Source organism: Marmota flaviventris, chromosome 13 (assembly GCF_047511675.1).
Source record: "Marmota flaviventris isolate mMarFla1 chromosome 13, mMarFla1.hap1, whole genome shotgun sequence".
In the NCBI taxonomy this organism is placed as follows: domain Eukaryota; kingdom Metazoa; phylum Chordata; class Mammalia; order Rodentia; family Sciuridae; genus Marmota; species Marmota flaviventris.
The window spans coordinates 99,148,503-99,161,186 of NC_092510.1; the positions used below are offsets into that span (position 1 = coordinate 99,148,503).

At 61.6% G+C, this 12,684-nt stretch overlaps 1 protein-coding gene across 1 annotated transcript in view; it reads left to right on the forward strand.

The window, feature by feature from the left end:
• The window catches only part of Hmcn2 (hemicentin 2), a 122,287-nt gene that overhangs the window by 106,903 nt on the left and 2,700 nt on the right, over window positions 1-12,684 (forward strand). Inside the window, exons 86-95 of the mRNA XM_027945383.2 lie at window positions 2,432-2,701; window positions 5,987-6,136; window positions 7,488-7,625; window positions 7,715-7,836; window positions 8,169-8,406; window positions 9,359-9,421; window positions 9,547-9,663; window positions 10,339-10,473; window positions 11,411-11,539; window positions 11,888-12,208. Coding sequence (XP_027801184.2) covers window positions 2,432-2,701; window positions 5,987-6,136; window positions 7,488-7,625; window positions 7,715-7,836; window positions 8,169-8,406; window positions 9,359-9,421; window positions 9,547-9,663; window positions 10,339-10,473; window positions 11,411-11,539; window positions 11,888-12,208 — 1,683 coding nt within the window. The remainder of the gene's footprint in view (window positions 1-2,431; window positions 2,702-5,986; window positions 6,137-7,487; window positions 7,626-7,714; window positions 7,837-8,168; window positions 8,407-9,358; window positions 9,422-9,546; window positions 9,664-10,338; window positions 10,474-11,410; window positions 11,540-11,887; window positions 12,209-12,684) is intronic.

The following is a 12,684-nucleotide window of genomic DNA, read 5'->3' on the forward strand; positions in this document are numbered from 1 at the left end:
GTAGGATGGATGGAGTTATTTCTTAGTTTGATTTTTTTGATTTTCCACTGCTGATATCTGGAAACACGGTTGATTTTCTGTCTTGCTTTGGCACCTGCCACCTGGCTTGGTCCTTGGTTCTAGTCAAGTTTTGGTCTGCTCCTGGGACTTTCTGCCTGTGTCTCCTGCGTGTCCTTCATGGCTAGCGACATGGCCTTTGATTCTCTGCGGTGTCTCATCTCGTAGCTCGGCCCCTTGGTTCAGTGTGAGCGAGGGGCAGAATGGACGTCCTCCCGCTCTCGTTCGGGGTGGAGCGTGTACGGCTGGGGGAGCCCCTTTTCCGTCCAGCATGGGGAGTGTCCCAGTGCAGAGTTCCTGGTTCCAGACGGGATGGACAGCCCGTGTCCCCCTGCTCAGGACGGCCCGGAGCCTTCACACAGAAGACAGCGCCAGGAGTGAGTCAAGGAAAGGAAGCAGGACCCCTGATCTGGGACCTGAGGAGCTAGGTGGTGGCAGGTCCCTCGTGTCCCCTGGGCTGAGCTGAGAACACCACAGGCTCCGACTGGAAGTAAACCAGTAAATAAGGCCCCTCAGAAGCCCGTCCTCTCCTGCCAGAGGACTAGGGAAAGAAGCTTCCAGACAACACCGTACAGAAGTGCGTCCCCCCACGCACGCCAAGCAGGCCCTCCACGTCCGTGCTCGGCTGAAGGGAGGCCCCGCTGCCCACACTGGGCCCCGGGTGTCAGCCTGCGGGAGACAGAGCCCTCTTCACTCACCACGGGGAAGCCCCCGGTCAGGGGAGGCAGGGGGAGTGCTGAGAGGTGCCGTCCCCTCCCCAGGAGGCCTGGTGCTGCGCCCCAGCTGCCCAGCAAGCCGGGCACCCTCCCCGTTCCCTGGAGGGTAGGCAGTGAGGGCAGAGGGGCCCTGGCAGGATGGAGACAGCAGGCCAGACCCCACCAGCTCCAAGCTGGCCCCATGGAAATCCCTGGTCAAACCAGCACCAGGAAAATCTCAGCTGAATGAGAAAGACAGCAGGACTCCGAGTGAGCGGCCCGGGCAGGACTTCAAAGTCGGGGTCGTAAGAACCCAGAGCAACTGTGGAAACGCTGGAAACACCTGGAGAAGGGGTCCCGGGGTCCTGGGTCTCCCAGCTCACATGTCCCGGGTCCTGCGGAGCCCTGGCTGTCCCCGCCTGGCTCCAACTCCTCCTGCCGTCTCAGGCAGCTTCTCTGGCCCCGCACCAGGGCCGCCTGCCTGCTCCTCTCCTGCCACAGTAGCTGCTTCCACCTGGCTGCGCTCCTCACCCCTGGAGAGGCAAAAGCTCCTGCTTGTGCAGTGACGACCACTGGTGGGACACAGTCCCAGGCAGGAAGGCTGCGGAGCTTCGGCTGCCCTTAGCAAAGTCCTGGAAGCTCTGGATAGGAAAATGAGTCCCGATTGGGGTGACTGCTGAGTTCTAGAGCCCTGTGGTCCCTGGGGCAGTTTCGTCAAGGTTTACGTGGCTTGGGGGGGAGCAGGCTTGCCAATGTTCATTCAGCCCTGGCTGGAGGCCCGGCTCTTGCTTGTGCTTGACATTTTACTTGAATGAAATCGGAGGCTGGGGAGTAGCTCAGTGGGAGGAGCTTCCTAGGATATACCAGGTCCAGGCAGATGCCAGCACCCCGGAGCGGAGCAGAAGGCGGGTGGGAATGAGCAGGAGCCGCATCTCAAGCGCTGAGTGACAGCCTTCTCCTGAGCGGAGCACCTGGCGCTCTTCCTGTGGTCCCCGTGGAGGGGCTTGACTGTTCTCATCGCCGTGTGCTTCCCGCTGTGGGGCAGGCCACAGTTAGACGTTCCCTTTCAGATGAGAGAACTGAGGGTCGGGCAGTGACCTGGGGACAGAGACAGAGCCCAGGTTCTGCCTCCCATGGAGAGTGTCATTTAACACTGGAACAATCTAAGTGTCCTGTGTGAGGGTCAGTTTAGCAAGTCACAGTACGTCAAGACAGTGGACCACGTAGAGTGAAATGAACATTCAGTGGCACAGGGAAGTATGGGGTCCATCGTGGAGTAAAACGTAGAAGCAGGCACGTTGTAATCACGTAGTTGTGCGTCACGTGGACACGTCCTGAGAAGTGGGTGGTCAGGAGTCTTGCTGTCATGGGAACGTTGCTGGCATACTTCCCCAGACAGAGGCAGCTCCGACACCCCAGGCAGTGTCATCTTATGGGACCAAATGATACACGCAGCCCATCCTTGAGCAAAATGTCACTAGTGTCACTAGGCAGCATGTGACCGTATTTTCCATAAGGGAGCCATGTCTAGAAGGAAACACGCAGGCGTGGTACCTGAGTCACGAATGGCGTGTGACGGTTATTCTTTTCCTTCCTGCCTTTCCTGTGTCCTAATGTGTCTAAGTGAATGTGTTTAAGAAACAATTAAAGTTCCTAAAAGCCACCTGGGCCTCTCACAGGTGCCCCAGTGTTCCAGGTGGAGCCCCAGGACGTGACAGTGAGATCCGGGGAGGATGTGGTGCTGCGGTGCCAGGCCACCGGGGAGCCCATGCCCACCGTCAAGTGGCTGCAGGCAGGTCCACCTTTGCGGACCGGCCAGCGGCTGCGGACCCTGCCGGATGGGAGCCTGTGGCTGGAGCGCGCGGAGGCTGCGGACGCCGGAGCCTATGAGTGTGTCGCCCACAACCTCCTGGGCTCTGCCACAGCCCGGGCGTTCCTGGCAGTGAGAGGTACGGGGCGTCCCTGCCCAGACCTCTGTGGACAGAGACGTGGTCCCTGCACAGCGGGGTTTGTGCCAGGGTGCCCACTCCTCCCTGCCTAGTCACAGCCTCCGACTGAACCAGTGGGGAGCACCTGGGGGTCTCCTGCCTTGTGGGTTCCCCTGCCCATTTCCATCCAGGGAAACCGAGTCACTCAGAGGAGCTGAGTGTTTGCCACTGGTTTTAGTCAGCTTGTCCACTACTATGACTCAAAGACCGACCAGAACAATTGTAGAGGGGGAAAGTTTATTTGGGGTTCATGGAGTCAGAGGTCTCAGTCCATAGATAGCCAGCTCCGTTCCTAAGGGCTGGAGTAGGGCAGAACGTCACGGCAGAAGAGAGTGGCGGAGGGGAGCAGCTCACATGACCAGGAATCAGAGACCAAGCTCAGCTCCCCAAATATATATACCCCAAAGCACGCCCCCAAGGACCAGCCCCTCCAGCCACATGTGCCCACCTCAGTCACCACCCGTTAATCCCATCGGGGGCCCGTTCACTGACTGGGTTAAGACTGTCACAACCTGATCATTTCTCCTCTGAACCTTCTGGCATAGTCTCACGGGAGCCTTGGGGGACACCTGACCTCCAACCATGACACCACTCATCTTGGACAGGGCACCTGGGCTGTTCCTCGTCATCTGGTGTGGACATGGGTCATCTGGGCAGTCCACAACCCCCTGAAGTAGGCAGAGTGAATCAACAGTGTCCATGTTGCCCTTGGGGGTGGCTGTGGGTGACTATTAGTGCTGGTCCCCAGCTCCTGACACTGCCTGTTGTAGTAGGAGGTCAGAAAGGACGGAGCTTAGCCGTGTCACTAAGTCCTGCCACCTTGGAGTCCCCAGCTCCCCTCTTCCTGGGGCCACACCAAGCCTTAAAACTGAGAAAAGAGCTGTCCTGAGAGACTGCACAACAATGGTCAGACCTGTACCAGGTCACAGTCGTTCTGAATGGTCTGTGCCTGGACACTGCAGAGGAGTGTTTCTGACTTTGTGTCTCCTCCTCCTCCCGCGGCAGACGCCACCAATCTATCGCCCACGCAGTATCCGAATCTCCCCACAGACCCCTTCTCCAGGCAGCACCTTTCCACTAATTGACACTTTGCCACTTGGAAGCCACTGCCAACCTAGTTAGGATCCCTCTGGCCTCTGATGCCCTCACCACCTCTGAGCAGGGGCCGGGGGCCAACAGATGCAGCTCTGAATGGGCAAGGCTCTCTGATGCCCAGTCAGGGATGCTGTCTTGGGGGTGGCTTTGGGTCTGCAGGAGCCTCCCTCTACCTCAGAGCTTGGTCCCAGCTCTCCCCCCCACCCACCTGGGCACCTGGCCCCCTGCTGGCTCCAAGTACAAACAGGGAGTTACAGCCACAAGCACTTCCTGCCTGGCAGATCTGGGGGCTGGAAGTCCAAGGTCAGGTGTAGGCAGGGCCTATTCCTTCCAAGGGCTGGGAGCGAGAATCTGCCCTGGGCCGTGCCCCAGGGTTTAGGGGTCTGCTAGCCACTCTGCCTAGTAAAAGCCTCACCTGTGTCTGTTTTCATTGTCACCTGGCAAGTCCCTGTGCGTCTGGCTCTAATCTCCCCTTTTTATAAGGACACCATCTATGGGATTAGGGCACACCCCATGACCTCTGTAAAGACCCAGGCTCTAGAGAAGGTCACATTCTGAGGTCCTGAGGGTCAGGGCTTCTACGTGAGGATGGGGGTGGCGATCCAACCCATGACGGGCTCCTTATGTTTTCAATAGAAATAACTACTTTTCCTTTATGTATGCTAATTGCAGAAAGGCCAGGTAATACAGAAACCTAAGAAGGGGTAAAAGTAATTATCTCATGATTCAATTTCCAAAAATAGCCTAGGGGATGCCCTGGGGTGTATTCATCCACGTTTTTTTCTCTGAATGTGAAGACACTCTTTCTTTTGATGGAGGAGGTTGGGTTCACGGGTGGTCTCTACAACCTGCCCTTTTCTTACTCTGTCTTAGGTGACACCCCGTGGGTCACAGGCCACATCTGGCCAGGCCCCCAGCACTGCCTGGGGGGTGTTTTCATGTTAACTTCAGGTGGTTTTGTAGATATGCACAGTTCCTTTCTCCAGTGTCCCCTCCTGGAACCGTGCCTTGGTGCGCTCAGTTTCTGCAGGACACGTTCCTTTGGGGGCTCTGCCTTCTGGGGAGTCTCAAGTTTTCAGGGCCCCTGACTGTCAGCCTGTCGCTGTCCCTGCCTGCTTCATTGCCCTTCCCTGTCAGCCAGAGGGTCCCAGCCCTGGCCTCGTGGGGGACGAGAGGCCACTGAGACCCCAGGTCTGAGAAAGTCAACAGTGGCTTGCCACTCCTGGGCTCTGAGCTCCTGTCCCTTTCAAGGCCACCGGGTCACACTCCAGCCTTCTCACAGCAGCTCCTGGCTCCTTCAAAGTCCCCTTATTAAAAGGCCAGGGTAGGTTTGTGGCCTCCTGCTGTTCTGCCTCCACCGCAGACAGCAGATATTATGTTGGTGAGAAACCCCCCAGACGGGCACTGAGCCTCCCCCAGCCCCACAGAAGCTGCAGGAAGTGGCCCCCTTTCCTGGAATCCAGCTCAGCCAGCCCTGAGTCACCCACTTAGGGTCCTGGCCGGAGAGTGCTTTATGTTATTTTTTGACAGATCATGGGCCATGTGTTGTTCGAGTCCCCCTGGGAGCTGGTGAGTGCGGAGGCAGGCTGACTCCTGCCTCTCGTCCGCCGGAAGGCCACATGCCCAAGGAGACAGCTGGCCCCTAGTCGGAGGACACTCCCGGCGCTGGCAGCTCTCATCTGTCTGATTAGTGCTGAGGGCTCTGCTCATTAGGAAACCAGCCACCGCAGGCAGGCCAGCTGCAGGACCAGGGTCACGGATGGGAAGGGGGGGGTCTTCAGGTGACGGCACTGAGCCCTGGCCTGCTGCCCTGCCCCCAGCTCCCGCTATCACGGGTCCTGGTGGTTTAGAGACCAGGGTCTCTTGCATGTCTCTAGGCCAACATCCTCATGTTCAGATAACTTGGTGTGGCTTGGGGGCCTCACTGGCCCGGTTTCAGCCCAGCTAGAGACCCCCCTCACACTTCACTTCTCCTTTAGAGCCACGATCCCCTGTGTTGAGTCCATTACCCCCTTAGCTCTGTGTCCTTGGGCAAGTTACTTCACCTCTCTGAGCCTCAATTTACTCCCTCATGAACTGGGTCTGAAGCAGTCCCTGTGTGTACAGGGGCATGGGAGGGGAGGGTCTCACTCCTGCTCTTTTTCTTCACAGAGGACCCCCAGGGGAGCCGGGGCAGCATGGTTGGGGTGATCAATGGCCAGGAATTTGGTGTGGCTGCTCTCAACACCAGTGTGCAGCAGGAGGCGCGTTCCGGGGTCACCACCATCCAGAGCAGCATCAGCCACGTCCCGGCAAATGTGGGTAAGAAGAAGCCGGAGTGGCGCTGCCTCTAGGCCCACCGTTCCAGCCTGCCAGGGACCCTGTGGCTCATGCAGGGCAAGGAGGAAGGCAGGCCCCAGGCTCGATCAGGCCCCGATTCCCAGAGGAGAGCTGGCTGCCCACTAGCAGAGCCAAGCCCCAGGGTAGGAGCGTCCTCTCCGGCCCTCAGCCCCCACTGCCCAGAACACCCGCCCTGACCCCAGAGACCTGAGGCCAGGGATGTGGCTGCAGAGCTCAGGGAGAGGCCTGCCTGCTCTGCGGGGCCTCCACTGTCAAGTCCAAGGGTGACAGAAATGACTGAGGGAGCAGGCTGGCAGGGACGAAGGCAGGGAATGTGAGAGTCACATCAGCTAGAAAACCCAGAGGACCAAGGGGTGTCCCCCAGCACCCAGATCCCTAAAACAGTGTGTCCCAAGCAGAGGAACAGACCTGGTCCCAAGGGACCTCGCCATCTTGTCCCCCCACCCTGCCATCTTGTCCCCCCACCCCGCCCTGCCTCCGAGCCTCCTCTGGGGTCAAGGCAGGGAAAGGGCGGTGCTGATGGCACCTGTGCTAGCCGTGGGAGCAGCATGGGCAGGGGGCTTTGGCCAGGGTCACTCAGAGCTGGCTGTTGGAGTGAACAAAGCAAGATGTGTCCAGCTGTGGCTGCTTATTCCAGCTGCAGGAGCCCCGAGGAAACCTTGGTCCCAGGCCAAGTGGGCCAGGCTCTGCCCAGGAGACAGGCACAGAGAGGTTGAAAGGTTCAGCTCATGCACAGGAACCCAACTTCCTCCTGTTGACCTCCCAGAGCGCCACTGTCCCTGACCCCGAGCAAACTGGGTGCAGGTGGTGTCCCTGGCCCAGCGTGCAGCTTCACCCTGCCCCAAGAGGGCCAGGCATCATGTGAAGGTCCGAGACTCCAGGTCCAGGGCGATTTTTGCCTCTTTTTTCAAAGTCAGTGGTCTGGAACGATCCTTCCTCTCCTGGGCTCCTCTGGAAAGCGTCTGCAAGTTTGGAAACTTGGTTGATGTTTAACTCAGCCCAGCAAACATGTCACGGCAGCCTGTCGAGCTCGGGTTCAGGTGACCCTCATCTGTGTATGCTGGACTGAGCTGAACGTTGATCTACATACGTTTCTTTCTGTAAACTATTTCATTAGTTTTTAAAACTACTTCATGAAACATGTTTTCTCTTGCTGTTCCCCAGGTTCTGGTTAAATACCTGGAGAGGGACAGGGAGAGAAAGGACTGAGCTCTCCTGGGGACAGTGGGGGGCCAGGGGACGGGGTGTAGAGCAGGAGATGGCCACGCTGAGGGCCCAGCCCTAACCTGGCTCTGCACCCTGCCCTGTCCAGGGCCTCTGATGCGGGTGCTGGTGGTCGCCATTGCCCCCATCTACTGGGCCTTGGCTGGAGAGAGCGGCGAGGCCCTGAACGGCCACTCCCTGACCGGTGGCAGCTTCCGGCAAGAATCTCACGTGGAGTTTGCTACAGGTGAGCAGGGCCTCCTCAGGGGGCAGGCGGGGGCTGAAGCCAACCCAGGACTCCTGAGGTGACTCTGGGTGGGGTGGGGTGCACTGCAGGGGAGCTGCTCACAATGACCCAGGTGGCTCGGGGCCTGGATCCGAACGGACTCCTGCTCCTCGATGTGGTGGTCGATGGCATTGTGCCCGACAGCTTGGCTCACGCAGATCTTCAGATGCAGGTGGGGCCGGGTCCTGGGATGGGGTGAGAGAATGGCGTGTGGCGCTCCCCATCATGGCCAGGCACAGGCCCCTTCCCCCGACACCTCAGCAGCCAGGGCTGGATGGGGGCCCGCCTTGGGCTTGGGTAGGACAGCAGGTCATAGTGAGCGTCTGCTGTGTTTCTCGGGGACAGAGTATTCTCCCCATTCCATAAACAAGGCCACCCAAGGGCCCCGGCCGCCTGGCTGTGGAGGGAGACCAGAGGCTGGCCAGGCTCTTGCCCCACCCCAGCCCCTGAGTTTCAGCTCCAGGCTGCTGGGCGTGGGGACCCAGGCCTCCTCTGCCCCTCCAGGACTTCCAGGAGCACTATGTGCAGACAGGGCCCGGCCAGCTCTTCGTGGGCTCCACACAGCGCTTCCTCCAGGACAGCCTCCCTGCGCTCCTGCGCTGCAACCACACCATCCACTACGACGCAGCGCGGGGGCCCCAGCCCCAGCTGGTGCAGCACCTGCAGGCCTCCGCTATCAGCTCAGCCTTTGACCCCGAGGCGGAGGCCCTGCACTTCCAGCTGACCACAGCCCTGCAAACGGGTGAGGCCCCCCACCCCCACACCCCCGGCTAAGACCCGCCAGAGGCACCTGGCTACTGCACTCTGACCACTGCCAGAGATAAGGCTCCACCTGACCCGTCCCTCCCCCACCAACAGGGACAGGGCTCTTCAGGCCAGACCCCCAGAGTGGAGGCCCAGCCCCCCAGGCTGACATTCAAGCGTCAAGCCACATTCTCCTCCCTCTTCTCCCAAGGGTGCCTGTCCCACAGGCCCGCTAGTGAGCGGGGCTAGGAGCCACTGTTGGAACCCCGAGACCCGCAGGAGACCCCCTATAGTCTCAACCAAGGGACGCCAGAGATTCCTGTGCTATCACTAGAGGCCCCAAAAGGGACTGTGGGAAGAGGGCATTGCTGAGGCTAGGCAGACCCGGCCCAGATCCGCTCTGCACCCCTGCCTGGCTCTGGGTCTCCCCAGCCTTGTTCCCATCTGCGCCGTGGGCAGTGGGCCTGGCTTGGCCCGCCTCCCAGCTGCAGCTCTAGGGGCTGGCTGCACCCCCTCCCCAGCCCCTTCTCACAGGCAGCCAGATCTCCACCCATCTCCAGGCCCAGCACCCCACCCTGCCTTCGTCCTGCCTCCCTGGGGAGCCCCGCAGACCCCCGCACGCCCCTGCACAGAGCTGCTGAGCGGCTTCGCCCTGAGCTCCTGCTTCCTACTTTTCTTTGATGGTTTCTCCTGGGTCTCCTGACTCACTGCCCGGCCCCACAGGCAGCCCCTGGGCACACATACAGGATAGGGCACGTCCCACAGCCACAGCCTGGGACAGGCCTGGACACGAGGCAAGGAAGGAGCTGTCTGGCTTAGGACAGGGCTGGTCGCCAGCTAGGGGGCCCTGGCTCCCAGCCCCAGGAGGGACCTGGGAGCCAGGGCCGTGGCCCAGGCAGCTGGGAATGGGCACCCTCATATCCTTAGGGTTCATCCCCTTTGTCTTACAGAGGAGGATGAAGTTGGCTGCCCCGAGGGCTTTGAGCTGGACACCCAGGGAGAGTTTTGTGTGGGTGAGCAACATCCCCCGCCCCCCCGGCATGGCCAGAGCAGGCCTTTTCTCCTGGGATGCACCATCTCTCTGGGCCAGCTGGCCGGAGGGCCCGTGAGCACAGACCAGCAGCTCTCTCCCCACCAGACAGGGACGAGTGCCTGGACGGCCCCTGCTCCCACTCCTGCCTCAACGCACCTGGCCGCTTCTCCTGCGCCTGCCCGTCAGGCTTCACCCTGGCCTGGGATGACAGGACCTGCAGAGGTGAGTGGGCCCTGGGGAGGGTGCTTCTCAGACCTGGCCCCGGTGTGCAGGAGGGCCCTGACCAGGGGCACCTACCCCGGGGATGGCCTGCTCCTGAGTGCCTGATGCCAGCCTGAGGTCTCCAGCGTCCTGCCCCACCAGGTCCCTCTGAGGACAGCATGTGGTCTTGGGTGTCAGGGTGATGGGGACCCCCAGAGGCACACAGGCAGCCACCACGTGCTCATGGCCCAGACACAGGCTCGGCCGCTGTCCCCACATCAGTTCTGATCCATTGGCGTGGCCAAGGGGGCTGACACCAGTGGCCCGTTTACCCGTCACCTGACAAAGCTGCAGAGCGACAGTCTGACCCTGAATGTCCCGATGCTGACCACAGTCTGTACCCTCCACTCCCACCAGTGGGGCCCGGTGCTGCCAGGTCTCAGCCAGGCTCCAACCAGGTGCCCCAGAGGGCCCTGTGCGCAGCCCTGTGTCAGCTGCTGCCCGCCAGGGCCACTAGAACTCTGTATCTGTGGGGATGACGGAAAGAGGTGGCAGGAGGGCTGGGGGCCGTCATGCCAGGGGCTCTTGGGCCTGGGAGGAAGCCCATGTGGGTGGGCTGGGCCAGGGCCCTGGCGGCAGGGAGGGCGGGGAGGGCGGGCATGTGCTCCTGCAGCTGTCTGCCTGGCCTGCCCGCAGACGTGGACGAGTGTGCGTGGGATGCCTACCTCTGCCCAGAGGGTCAGCGCTGCGTGAACCTGCTCGGGTCCTACCACTGCCTCCCCGACTGTGGGCCGGGCTTCCGGGTGGCTGCTGATGGAGCCAGCTGTGAAGGTGAGGGGGCACTGGGTGGAGCCTGGTAATGTCCCCAAGAACCCAGAGACTGCCAGGGTGCACTGATGAGGGGCTGCATGTCCCTGGGATGCTGGGCTTCAGGGCGCCAGGAAGGAGTGCATGAGGCCGGGAGAAAGCGTGAGAGGTCCCGGGACTGAGTCCCGGCCCAGCCCTGCTCCTGGCAGCTCAGTGTCCTTTGTCAAGTGTCTCATCCGTTCTGGGCCTTGGGTCCCTCACCTGTTGGATGAGGGGGTCCAGCAGGGAGGGCAAACACACTACCTCTGCTGCCCCTCCCTATCCCCCCGTGGACCATGTCCTGCTAGGGACAGCCCCTGAATCCCCAACACGGCTTCCCCAGCAGCCACTATGGATAAGTGGCAACTGACCTTAGGGTTCAAACCTAGGTGCTACCCCTGAGGGGTGACCTCAAGGATCCTTCCTGCTCTAGCATTCTATGGTTTCATGACTCGGGTCCCCCTGGCTCGTTGGAGACCAGCCAGCCAGTGGAGGCAAACATGGCGGCTCTGCCCTGTGGCCTGGAGAGCTGGGCTGTTTGGGGCTCTTCTGCCTGCTGCTGCCTCCCGCCCTCCTCTCCAGTCCTTTAGCTCTTCCACACAGCAGGCTCCTAAGCTCCTCACGTGCTTGACCAGCCATCTTTACAGATGAGGAAACTGAGGCTCGTCGGGACTGGACAGGGCAGAGCTCACAGCGCCAGGGCTCCGCCTCCAAAGCCCACCTTTTAAGGCCCTTCCTTCCTCCAGACCCAGAGCCCTGCTGACTTCCAACGTGGGACCCGGGGCGGGGGTGGGGCAGGTGCTGGCATTCAGCCTGTTGACACGGCTTTGGAGAAGCGAACTGGGGAGACCCAGGTGTGGGGGGATGTGATCCTAGGGGAGGGGCTCTGGGCTAAGCCCCTCCCGACCACACCCTGCCCCAGATGTGGACGAATGCCTGGAGCAGCTGGACGGATGTCACCACAGCCAGCTCTGTGAGAACAGCCCAGGCGGGCACCGCTGCAGCTGCCCCCGGGGGTACCGGACGCAGGGCCCCGGCCTTCCCTGCCTAGGTATGAGGAAGCCCACCCACTCTGGGCCTTGCTGGGCACGGTGGGTGTTGGTGGTGTGGTGCTGGGAGTTCTGGGCCGTGCTGGGCCCCACCCAACCCTGCAGGCCAGCGTCCCTGGCAGAGGGGGGACCTGAGAGGCTTAGCGGGTAGAATGGACCCGAGAGACACCAAGAGCTGTGGGCTGGGCAAGCTGGACCTGGGGTGGTGCTCAGAGCTGGGGAGGGGGCGGCTCCGGGCTGCGGACCCTGGAGTCAGGGTGATGCATGAGCAGCTTGGAGGCAGGAGCCCTGAGCTGCCCTCTTGGCCTTGAACTCGGAGCATGCAGCCTCTGCCTGACCTCCATCTGCAGATGTCAACGAGTGTCTGCGGCTGCCCAGGCCCTGCCCCTACCAGTGCCACAACCTCCAGGGCAGCTTTCGCTGCCTGTGCCCGCCGGGCCACACCCTCCTCCGCAATGGCAAGGGCTGCACCCTACTGGAGCAGAGTGCACACAATGTGACCACCATCAGCCACCCGGGCCCCTCTGCGCCCTGGCTGCGGCCCCAGGTGTCCGTCCCTGGCCGCCCCTTCCATACCTGGGCCTCCCTCCACCCGGGGCCGGGAGCCCTGAGCAGCGTGGACCGGGCCTGGTGCCCGCCTGGCTTCATCAGGCAGAACGGCGTCTGCACGGGTGAGGCTGGGCCCCAAGTGCCCCACAAGGACACGCCCCTGTTGCCCTGGGCTCCTGGGCTGGTCGTGGGGCACCACCCTGTGTGGAAACCCAGGACTCACTGTGAGCAGGCGGGCAGGCAGGCAGCGGACAGAGGGCTGCTTCTGGGGCCAGGCACAGGTGTCTCAGGCAGGGCTGCTGGGCGAGGGGCCTCCTAGGCTGTGTCCTCGGGAGGCCAGCTAGAGAAGCCTGCTGGTGCCAGGGCAGAGCAGCCAGGGACGAGGTCCCAGGAGTGAAGGGGGAATGCTCCAGGCAGACGTGAAGGCCCCAAGGGGTCTGGGAGTTCTGGACCGTGGGCACAGAGGTGGGCAAGGGTCACCCCTGGACCCTGGGGCTGGCACTGGGCAGCAGAGAGGGGCAAGGCAGAGGCAGCCTCCTGGGGCACCCAGCCTGGACACAGGGTTGGTAGTGGGGGTGACACCCCTGCCTTGGTGGGG